Here is a 12,545-nt window from a genome sequence, read left to right on the forward strand (position 1 = left end):
TATATATATATATAACAAAGAAACCCCGTTGAACCACCAGCTCCGTTATCCTGCCAATTTCATGCTTGTCCCGGGGATGCTGGTATAATGAGGCTTGACCATACATCTGAAAAATTGGCAGCGAATATGCCACACTGTGCACATGTCACAAAGGTAAGCCAATTGAAACCCATTAAAATCAAGATGTCTTTACTGGATGTCCTCCAGTGTAGAAAAAAATAAGTGAATGTCCCCCGCAGATTCAATTAATTTCCAACAAATACTCAGACCCCCCAAAGTTCTTTAGTCTTTTGGATTACTCATTTCTTATTGGGACCATTGGAAAGCATTCCATGACCCTTACAGCAGGTAGCAGTTTTCCTAGTCAAAATGGTACATAATATTATGGTGTTGACATTCAAATTTAGGGGGCTCTCGTGGCCTAAAGGTTAAAGTGTTCGCCTCTCATTCAATGGTCCCGGATTCGAATCTGGATAGAGACAGAACTAATTTTCTCTAAAAGTTTCTTCTTTAACATCATTTCCTGCTCTCCAACAATGTTCTGTCATCTGCTTTAGTCTCCCATTTCTTCCAACACCCCCACCTCATTTGCCCCCTCCTCTGGGCTCCTGACTCTTTCTGCAGCCTGTCTACTACTACTCCTTGGCTCCTTCTTATCGCTGTCTTTCAGACACACCCCTGATCTTATGGTAGGTATGACCTACACCTAGCTTTCTCGGTAAAGGGCGAAAAATATCGAAGGTCCCGTGTGCAAGTTGCGCGCGGTAAAGATACCTTGGTGGTCCAAAATCGGTAAAAGTAGGCTTCGGCTGCCACCCGGGCAAAAATTCCAAATTTTCAATCTATTGAAAAAGTTTAATGTGTCCCGCGCGCTCATATTATGACCTAATGCAGTTGCGAGCGTCGTAAAACACTTACCAAAATATTATTTTTTTGTTTAAATGTAAAGTTTAAGTCAGATTTAAAACATAATGAAACGTAACCCTTTTGTTATCATGGTACATTATTTAGTATTAAAATGTTTCAAAAGTACCAGATCCCTTATCCTAATTTAGACGTGATTCATTTTTTTTTTAAATTAAAAAAGCGTTATCGGGTTTTCTCGATCATCTAAAAGGAAGAAAAAAATAATTAGGCTCTAGATAATAGATTTAAACATTTTAAACAGCTAAAAAATACAGAAAAGAGGATATTGACAAGAGGACTTAGATAATGTCTACGACGCTGAGATTGTTGAGGGTTTTTTTAGACATCACAACAGCTTTCAAAATTCCCTCGTTTTTCCATGACGACGAATTCCTTTCACCTTTTTCACCGACTCTTTGTACGTTTGCCCCAGAGTTTGATGAGCTCAGTGTAATGTTTTCCTCTTGCTTGAAAATCTGCATTCAAAATCGTGCAATGCAATGAAAATGGAGGTCCAATATTTTGTAAATGTGGTGTACAATAATTATTATTTATGAGCAGAAATATCCGAGGGTTGTGTCAGAACCAGATCTCTGGTCAGAACTCTCTGGTTGCGTACTCTCCAACAAAAGTGTTTTGACAGCTTTCGGAAACGAAATCAAATTTGCACTCTGTTATATGGGTGAAAATATCACCTTGATGCCATCAACATTCAACGGCACTTTACCAAAACTCAACTCAGCGAATTTCACAATACAACTACAAAGATAGTGCCTTACAAAGATTATGGACAAGGTCGTTTATCGCACTTTTAAACAAATCGGTTAAAAAAGAAGTCCCCGTTTCTCGCATTTCTCTACTCGGGCGTCATAATTTCTAGTTTATTTTTATGTGGGTGATTGGTGGGTGCTCTGCTGTGGTTTGTTCCTTCTTTCTTATCAAAGATCTATCGTTCTCATTTCTCCTCCGGCTTTTCTTGGTTGTATGTTACTTTCCAGTACATGTAACACCTCTAATCTTAGGCACTTGCATGACCTAATTGTGTTGCAAGTGCCGTACAGCTCTTGCTAGAAACTGATTTGTTTTATATAATATCATGAAAATGTGTTGTCACAATTTCCCTGTTCTATAACATGGTGGTAAGGTAAGTCATAGTAACACCAGAGTTGGTTGGTTGTTTGTAGTTGTTGTTTTTGTTAGGATTTCTTTTTTTTTAGGGGGGGGGGGGGTGTTGATGATGGGTTGGGTTTAAAAAAATAAATAAAACATACATTAAAATGTGATGTGCATGCAAGAATTAGCCATTTTGTCACTTTTGGCCAGCTCAGCTTGAAATTCTCTCTGATCTTTATCTCTCGTACTATAGGCTAGAGGTTTTGAACCAAGCCTTGAAGAACACGTCTGTTGAAGCTGATTCAAGAAGATCACATTAACTTTATGCAGGATTCTTTTTCCTGTCCTGCTGCCAAACGTTCATTTTTACCTGTTCCTTCGTATTTATACAATACATTGGGGGGGGGGGGGGGGGCAGTTTCGCCAAATCACTATTTGTTCGTAGCTATTATGCTACAATAATTGACTAAACTTGTTCATCATAGTTTTTAATTTAATCTAATGAAACTCCCCTTTCAGTCCTTTTCCTGACTGAGGTTTAAAGGAATTCTGTTTTGTTTTTTGGAAGTTACATGTTATGACGTGGAGGTCGGAAATGGTACAATGAATGCTATGGTGGGTCAGTTTGATCTCCACCTAAATCGGAGCGTGTGACAGACGTTTTGCTGACCCAAAGAAGTAGTGTAATAAATAGGGCCTACCTGTTGTTTGTGTTATGCAACTTCGTAGTACACTATTTCAAAACATAAAAAGCTAAATTAATGCTAACAATAATTATTTTGCCACTATTCATACTCTTTGGTTATCGAGTCTGGGCTTTACAGCACTACTGACGTCCCAAGGATACCTGAGCTGTAGACGAGATCTGTGAGGATTCTGTTCTCGTTATATCTTCTCCACAAACCAAAGCGAGAAGTTCAATCAGCCTTGAACCTGATTTCCACCTTTGACTATCATGCTACTAAATTTGACTTTGGTGTTTCTAGTTTTGTTTTGATAAGATCTAGATTTTGGTTTAGGTTTTCCTATGTATAAGACGGGTACTTAAAAAGTGAGGCGCGTGTGCCAGAGTTTGCCGTTCTGTCTTATCTCCCGTACGTATCAGGAGCTGTAGGAGCTAGAGCAGAGGTCACCGAGTCTGACTTACGAGGTCAGTTCGACAGGCCGGCCGCCGTGTCACCAAAGATTCTCAACCACCAAAGATTCTTAACTACTGAGAGTAAAGAATCTTTGATGTCACCTTGCATGGAGTGGGGGCTTAAAAGTTGCAGCGTGCTCAGGGCTTGATCATCAAAGTGATTTAAAAAATAATGTCGTTAAACCTTTAAGTGCAACGTAACCCTATCCGTACGTCGTGTTTTTCTGTCGTATCCATACGACGTGGAGAACTCTGTGCCACCACTTCCAAAGAGGAGATTTACCCGTTAGCAGTCTGTCAAAATGACTTTTTGAGAAATGCTGAAAGTTTCAAAAAGACTCTCGTACTAGAAGTATTCTGAAATGTGAAGAATACAACCCTGGGGGTACAAAATTACCCAAAGACGTACGGATATGGTTAAACGTACTTTTACAGTCTCTCAGTTACTCGGCCCAAAGTGAAAAAATAGGTGACAAACGTGCGAACAATTTGAGCAATGTCTTGGAAGAATGCATCTGTCGGCCTGAGGCTGAATCAGGAAACAATGCGGTGAGCCAGACGAGCGACTGACCTCGTGGGCCGAAAATGGCTTGCGGGCATAAGGTTAGTGACCCTTGTTAGAGATTTGAACCAGGCCTCGAGGAACGTGTATGTCGGTGTTAAGCTGAGTCAGGAAGATCAGGATAACTTAACCCTATCCGTACGCCCTGGGGTCATTTTGTACCCACGGGATCGTATTCTTCACATTTTAGAATACTGTACTTCTAGTGCAAAGATCTCTTCGAAACTTTCAGTACCGTATTTCTTTTTTTTAAAATAATTTTGGATCCATTAACGAGTAAATTTCTTCTTTGGAAAGTGGTGGCACAGAGTTCCCCACGTCGTATGGATACGATAGTAAAACACGACGTACGGAGAGGGTTAATACAGTGCACTTACTTTGACAAAGGGTTTTTATTAAACAGATTTAAAAACCGAATAAGACATGTTAACAAGTGTTTGCTTGTTTTTCACGAGACATGTATGTCAAGAGTTTTCTTATTTTTTCCGTCTTCAAAGTAGTTCAGCATGAAATTCTGTCTTTATCTTCGTACTATAGGCTAGAGGTTTTGAACCAGGCCTTGAAGAACGTGACTGTCTTTTTAATGAGTCGTTATGATAGCAATAACTTTTCGCCTCTACGTCTTCCAACCATTGCACCCCTTTTCGTCCCACATCTTCGTTTCTCTACCCATGTTCGTCCCACTTTCTTCTGCCGCGATTTAATCCGTTTTCGTTCCACATGTGCAGTATAATATACGGTATCTGATTACCCTTTGATATCTACAATCGACCCTCCCACATCCGCCCCTTCTCTCTCTCTCTCTCTCTCTCTCTCTCTCTCTCTCTCTCTCTCTCTCTCTCTCTCTCTCTCTCTCACTCTCTCTCTCTCTCACACACACGCGCGCGCACGCACACACACACACACACACACACACACACACACACACACACACACACACACACACACACACACACACACACACACACACACACACACACACACACTGATGTGCGGGTGGGGTGATAATTAATATTCTTTGGGATTATCTCTGCTGTTTGCTGGAAAGTGCAGCCACTCGTCCCATGAGACTGCAGCAGACTGACGGTAAATAAAGTCAAAGGTTTACCCTGGATTAATAACAGATTTCTGAACAAGAGTTTTATTTAAAGAATTCCTATCGAAACTATTAACAGAGAAATTTATTCTCAAACGTTTCATACAATTTTGCATCCTGCACAAAATCCAACTTCCGCCTCCGTGTCAATGTGAGTATAAACAATGAATTTTCTGGGCGCATGGTAAAATAACTTTTGAATCGGAGAGTGAAAACTGCAGTAATCTAGATCTATAGGTAATTGAATTAGTTGGGGGGGGGGGGGGGTGTAAGTGTTTTATGGCGCTCGCAACTGTCTAAGGTCATTTATGAGCGTGCGGAACTCAATAAACATTTTCAGTTGGCAGAAAAATTAGAATTTTGCCCGGGTGGCGGCGGGATCTATAACGTGCGCAACTTGCACTCAGGACCTGCGATATTTTTTGCCCTTGTCCGAGAAGGCTACGTGTAGATCTTTCCTACCAAAGATCAAGGGTGTGGTAAAAAGGAAGCAGTAAAAAGGAACCAGGGAGTAGCAGTAGATAGGCTGCAGAAAGAGTCCGGAGCACAGAGGAGGGGGCAAAGGGGGTGAGGAAGTGAGGGCAGAAAGTAGAAGCGAAAGCACACAACAGAACATTCTTAGAGAGCAGGAAACAAGGTGAACGGATCCAATTTTTAGAGAAGAAAAATTTCCGTCGCTATCTGGATTTAAACATGGGACCTATTGAATGAGAGGCGACCTTAACCTCTAGGCACTCAATGTGGGATGAACACGGGTTGGACGAAAATAGATACGACAAAATTCAAAAGTAAGAAATGTGGGGCGAAAACGGGTTCTCTGTTTCTTGCTGCACGGTGCTGCAATTACGTCACGGGTGAACAGGATGATGAAACTGGGGGATCAAGCAACTGAAAAAAAATTAATAAATCGAAAGAAAGGCAGACAGAAAGGAAGAAAGAAAAAAAGAAAGAAAGAAAAAAAGAAAGAAAGAAAGAAAAAAAGAAAGAAAGAAAAAAGAAAGGACGACCATTAGACAATTATCAAGTTCAGTTAGCAAAGATTGGATTTTACAATGTTACTCTGAACACAAATTGTGCAAGCCTTTATGTAGAGTGTTTTATGATGGTGCTTTTTTGACGATTACGGTAATTTATTTACTTTGACCTTGGTGAATATTATTTTGGGTCTTTGTGGATTGAAAAAGAGAACGGATATGAAAAGATAAGGAACGTATTCAGGTACCGTACTAGTCTTGTTTTTCTCGAGACGTGAAAGTAAGCATTTCCAATAGAAAACCAGTGGTTCTAAACAGAGATCAAGTTTGATCAGTAATGCTTTTAATGGCAATTAGACCCATTTTTATCGATTTGCTATGTTACTGCTATCTGTGAGCAAACATTGTTCGAAAGCGTTGATATGAAGTGGTGCAGAACACAGGCCAGCTAGATTCTAGACAACTATCATCTGCTGTGTTAGTGCTGTTCGTAGCAACAAACTGTCGCTTACGTTTCCAACACTGCTGCCAACTACTGTGATTGTTACCAACCTAATTAAATTAATCTCTAAATTGTTTTGATTTGCTTCAGAAAATGGAAGAAGGGGGGGGGGGCAGACCACCGTTTTAGCTGGTGCTCTACTTTTTTCCAGTCTTCTAGCCACCTCTCCGTTTGTGGGTGGTTGGTGGGTATTTTGGTGTTGTTTGTTCCTTCTTTCTTATCAAATATATCACCCTTATCTCTCCTTCTTTTTTGTGTTTGTTATTCTCTTGTAACCCCTCTAATCTTAGGCACTTATACTGCCGTATTGTGTTGCAAATGCCGTAAAACTTTTACTAAAACAAACAAAACAAACCTCGTTGTTTATAAAGAATTCAAATATATATGCATACTCATTGCCACTAAGATCAGAATTCCCAGTTTTATTTTTTGTTTGAGCAAATACTCCTAGATTCTGAAGGCGATTCATTATTGTTAAAGAAAAGATTCCAGCCATTATGCGGGCAGCATTTGGACCAAACTACTCATCCAACTAGTGTTGAACATGTTGGTACAATATATTGTTATTGTATATATTTTGTTTGGGGGGGGGGTTGTTTTTTGGGGTTGTTATTTTTGTGTGGGAGTGTTGTTCTTGTTTGTTTGGGAGGGGGGAGGGGGTTCTTCCTCTTCCAACTCTTTCAAAGCGTAATATTCCCGACAGACACTCTTGAAGCAGTTACATATCGCCCTGTGTCTTGTGGCCAGTTGAGCAGAGATGGCTTTTGGCTAGGTTAATTTTTTTTAAATCCTATCCTACGCCCTAGGGTCATTTTGTACCGCTCAAGTTGTATTCTTCACATTTTACAATACGTCTTGGGCGAAGATCAATTTGAAACTTTCACTATTTCTCAAAAAATCGTTTTGACAGACTGCTAGGCAAGCGTACGGATCGGATTAACGAGTAAATTTCCTGTTTGGAAAATGGGGCCACAAAGTTCCCCCCTTATATGGATACGATAGTAAAACACGACGTACGGATAGGGTTAATTACCATAGTATACAATACCCCAAATTGTCACGAAGCTAAATCCTCAAATAGTTGGTCGTATGTCTAATCCAAGATTGCTATTAATATGAGCTAATTCTGTTTGTTTTTCGTGGTGAGGTTTTTGGTTTATTGTTTTTTTATGGCGGGGATGGGTGGGATGGGGTAGTTGTTTTTCATTCCCTAATTTACCATTACCCAAATCCTCAATTTTTTAAAAATCTGATGTCTAATTTAAAAACAAGCCATGTAAGAAAGTTATTATATGTGTTTTGTTGGTTGGAGCAAACAGTCTTTGAGAGTTGAGGATTTCTGTAAGGCGGAAGTTATGATAAATATAAAAGAAAATAGAATATACCACGCGAAACAGTTGTTGTTGGTGGGGGGTTTTTGTAATGCTGATTAGTTATTAGTTGTGCCCAGCCATGCTGGCAGTTTTGTCTGCACGGTGCTTCAACTTCAATACGTACACGTCACGTTCAGGTTTTTCCCGATGACCCCCTCTTTCCACGTCATAATCTATCACCCTGGACATGGTTATCTGTTGAGCCAAGTGCTGAGCTTCCACGAGTGGAGGAACTAGTGGCGAGTAACTTACGTCACCCGGGTCTTTCTCCAACTGCCTACTTTTTGACTTTGTTATTTTAGCGGACGTTTTCAAGAACACATGGACATGAAAAAGAGCTCAAGGTCGCTTCCAACTACGATCCAAATATGTCTAGCTGCAAAAGAGACCCTCGACGTTTTGCTACGTTAGAATTACAAAGTTCTATCTGACATTTTTGGGGGGCCGTTTTGGGTTACTAAGACCATGAGGCCAGAAACAAAATGTTCTATCTGCTCTATCAAAATCGTAAGATTATTCGGAGTCGTTATCAAGATATTCAAAGTTAAAAAAACTGCTTTAAAAAAAAAACTTAGACTAATTCTGAAACTCAAAATATTTTTACGTCGAATTTCCCGAAACTTGATACTGAGCAGACAGAACTTTGTAATTCTCAGGTAATGATTGATGTAGACAGTTTGGATATCCTGCAGACAGACGCGTTGCCGTAGCTTAAGCGAAGGAGAACAAAGCAATAAATTAATGGCTTCTGACGAACGCAGGGCAAGATATAGCAATAGCCACCAGAGGCCCCTTGCAACCACAATGTAGGCTACAAATTTTAAGGTGGCCGCTGTGACATAGACTGTCACTCTGAAACTGGTTTACATATTCACAAAAGACGCAGCTCTAGCAGTAACTAAGGAAGCTCTCGTGGTCGAGAGGTTATGGTGTTCGCTTCTCATTCAATAGGTCTCGGGTTCGAATCCTAACAGTGACGGAAAATAAATTTTCTTTTCAAAAAAGAATTTGTCCTTGCACCTCCTTTCTTGTTCTCTAATTATGTTCTGTCGTCTGCTTTCGTCTCCTCCTTCTGCCCTCACTCCTTTACCTCCTTTGCACACTCCTCTGGGCTCCTGACTCTTTCTGCTGCCTTCCGACTGCTACTCCTTGGCTCTTTCAAATTGTTTTCTTTCAGCCACATCCCTGATCATAGGGTGGGTAAGATCTCGGATAAGGGCAAAAAAATCTCAGAGGTCCCATGTGTAAGTTGCGCACGTTTAAAGATCCCTTGATGGTTCTAAAATCGATAAGAATAGGCTTCGGCCGCCACACAGGCAAAATTCAAATTAAATTCCTACCAAACTGAAAATGCGTATCAATGTGTCCCGCGCGCTCACATAACCTTATACAGGGACTTGACGAGTGCCGAAAAACGATTTCCAAAAAAATTGATTTTTTAAAAACATTCACAAAAGATGCTGCGCTTACACTTACAGTCTAAATATAGAAACGAAACTACCGCTGCCAAGCGAATATTCATGGCCACCTGTGACCGACGAATGCCGACGACATACACGTACTTTGTCCATGCGCTACTCCGCTGTTCCACAAAATAACATTACTTGCATGCTTCCACCTCCCACCCACCCATCCACACCTCTTCCTTCTCTCTCTCTCTCTCTCTCTCTCTCTCTCTCTCTCTCTCTCTCTCTCTCTCCACTCCTCGTGCTAATTTGTCCCCATTTTTTCTATTCTCAGCTCATTAAGCAGGACTTCTAGAAAAAAATGCCGACCAAGGTGGCAGTGATAGGTGCCGGAGCTGCAGGTATTTGTGTGCTGCGCCATGCCCTAGCTTCAGAGGGTGTTTTTGAGGCAACGGCGTTTGAAAAGAGCAACAAACTTGGGGGAACCTGGGTATATACGGACAAGACAGAAACCGATGAAAATGGCTTGTCCATACACTCCAGCATGTACAAAAACCTACGGTAAGGAGTTGAATTGTTTGGTTTAGTTTTTTTACAGAAAAAAACAGCAACAACAACAACAACAACAACAACAACAACAACAACAACAACAACAACAACAACAACAACAAAGACAGAGTCAACCGAAATATAAGGTCTTAATACATTGTGCGCACTATTGCAATCTCCCAGTGGTTGATAAAGATTTTTTTTTTTAATATAGGGTTTTTTACGTCCCCATCGACACAATTTAGATAATATCGGAGGCGAGACTCCGACTTTGTCTATCAGGGCTAACCTGGGCTGAGAGGGATACATTACTACTCCATTACAAAGAGATAATAAGTTTTTTTTAATGGTCTTCCAGCTTTGGCATTGCACCTGGGTCTCCTCAGTGCGACGGTTTAAGAAAAGCAGAAACTTTTCTGATTCTCAGGTTTCGGCAGGTTACAAAAATTTTCCAAAACTTTCAAAATATCTTTACAGTACGAGTATTTTTAGAAGATTTGAGGTTTTTAAAAGCAGCATCATAAGAACGACAAAACTGAGGAAACAACATCGTCAAAATTTCAAGACCTTTCTTATGAGGTAAAAAGCAATAATTACAATGATGTACTCAACACATTTCAAGACATTATTTTGAGAAAACATTTTCATTTTTTCATTTTTTTTAAAGGGGGTGAGAGGGTATCAAACGTTGGTTTGCAAGGTTTACTCAATGTTTTACTCGTGACTCATGATTGATTATAGTATCGTTTATACCTTGCACACATTTCCACTTTGATTCATTTGATTCAGTTGGGGCTAGCCAGACTTTCCTTCATGAAAGGGCAAATACTACCATTCTAAAAAAAAAAATTTAATTCGACTGTGACTTTCGAAATCAAAGACGTTTGTTTTTCAAGGCTGCGAGTCTAACTGGTAGTATTGTACCAAAATGGTAGCTTTTGCCCCTCCGTGAAGGAAAATGAGGCTAGCCCCAGTCGAGCAACTTAGACTTTATGATATTTTATTATTCATTTTATCAAACAGTTGTGTGGTCTTGTTCTGGCGTCTGTAGTGTAGCAGTTAGAATCTTCACTGTTGCAGGCAGAAGATATGAGTTCCATTCCTGGGTAGATAAGTGTTTCTTTTTAGCTATTGATCACGTGTCTCCATCTCTCTGCTCGGATTTTGTTCGTATCCCACTCAGCCCGAGTGGTTTGTGACAATGACAGTGACAATGACAATCTTTATTCATCTCGCAGGGAGAAATTTGTCTTGGTCCTTAACAAATTAGATCAAAGCAGCCCGCCTCCTACAAAATCCAAATAGTATTGGTGATGACGTAAAACATGTATAATTAATCAACTCTTAATCTGTTTTATACTTTTTGTGTGTCCAGGACAAACATTCCGAAGGAAGTTATGAACTTTCCAGGCTTCCCTTTCAAAACCGATTTGCCCTCATTTTTAAGTCATGAAAACGTGGCCGAGTACCTGGAGGACTACGTAGACCATTATGGATTGCGCGATCATATCCAGGTAGGTTCTCTATCTATCTATCTATCTATCTATCTATCTATCTATCCATCTATCTATCTATCTATCTATCTATCTATCTATCTATCTATCTATCTATCTATCCATCTATCAATCTATATATCTATATATCTATCTATCTATCAGTCATTCGATCTATCTATCTATCTATCGATCTCTTGTATCGATCGATCTATCTGTCTGTCTATCTATCTACTATCTATCTATCTATCGTTTCAATCAGTTTTCCGCCTCAAGCTAGTTCTTGCACGTTCTGTACAGTAGAGTTAGAAATTGAATGGATTTTATGTCCTTTTCCATACTGAAAGGTGACTTGAAATGTGATACCTTCGAAATTAACGTCCATCTCCGGTAGGTCCGGGATAAGTAGGTTGAGAGCTATGAAAACTCTCCAAGCGATCCAAGCTCAAGCAGGTCCAGTTGAGGATTCGTTACAAGATCCTCAGCATCGTGGCCCTGAATTATGCTAAATTATGCCTGGTGAAAAGAATTTTTGGACATCTCACAAGTATGGCGCCTAACCAGCTTGCCAATAAAGCCTACTACAGGAAAGTGTCAGGGTACTAAGCAAGAGGAAGACGAAGAAAACCTGATTCCAGGATGTGAAGGATACCCTGAGAATATTCAATATCCCACCCAGCCAGGCCATCAAACTTGCTAGAGACAGGAAACTCTTTCTCCCCTCGACGCCCTGGAGACTAGAGGTACAAGAGGACGGATAAAGTAAAGTAAAAACAGAATTTTGAGAATGTACGCAATCTTGGAATGCTGTTTCTAACCGTGCCCAACGCATTCCTGTTGACCAGTGCCGTCGAGTGACTACAAACTATGTCTTTCTCGTATAAGAACGATTGTCACAATTAAACACGTAACTTAAGGGGTAACTACTAAAAGTTCCATTGTGTTTCTTACTTCAAATGGTGATTTTATTTAATGCGCATAAATTAGCTACATGCATATGCGTGCAAGTTTTTTGTGACTACATTGTCATTTTCATGGGTTTCTGTTTCATTGATGATTCTTTGGCAAACATGATTTTTGGAATATTATCTGGTACACTATTAATCAGAAACAGACTTTGCACATAATTTTATAGCTCAAATGTTGTTGACTGCCTTTTTAAGTTTCAGATAAAGAAAACCGAACTGAAAAATATGTGCGAATAACGAAGTCATTATGCTTCTTTTTTTATGCCCCTGCACAGTATGCATCTTCACACGTTGTCGAATAACTGGAATGCGCATCTTCAATGAGCTATAAACAGTCATCAGACAAGAGAACGTAGCAGTCCCATTGTGTCACGAAGACAAAGCCTTGGTAGAACGCTAATGAGTCTAGCTGACACAACTATCTCTCAGCATGTATAGTCTCTTTATGTTAAAATACCCCCCCCC

The 12,545-nt window shown here is 40.1% G+C and overlaps 1 protein-coding gene across 2 annotated transcripts in view; it reads left to right on the forward strand.

The window, feature by feature from the left end:
- LOC101850619 (flavin-containing monooxygenase FMO GS-OX-like 4) overlaps positions 1-12,545 on the forward strand; it is a gene marked incomplete in the record, with an annotated part of 64,880 nt that overhangs the window by 4,498 nt on the left and 47,837 nt on the right. For both annotated transcript variants that reach the window (XM_035971587.1, XM_005090502.3), the window contains 2 exon segments: positions 9,405-9,631; positions 10,995-11,133. In XM_035971587.1, the coding sequence (XP_035827480.1) occupies positions 9,432-9,631; positions 10,995-11,133 (339 nt within the window).

The sequence above is a fragment of the Aplysia californica genome, unplaced genomic scaffold (genome assembly GCF_000002075.1).
Source record: "Aplysia californica isolate F4 #8 unplaced genomic scaffold, AplCal3.0 scaffold00018, whole genome shotgun sequence".
Classification (NCBI taxonomy): domain Eukaryota; kingdom Metazoa; phylum Mollusca; class Gastropoda; order Aplysiida; family Aplysiidae; genus Aplysia; species Aplysia californica.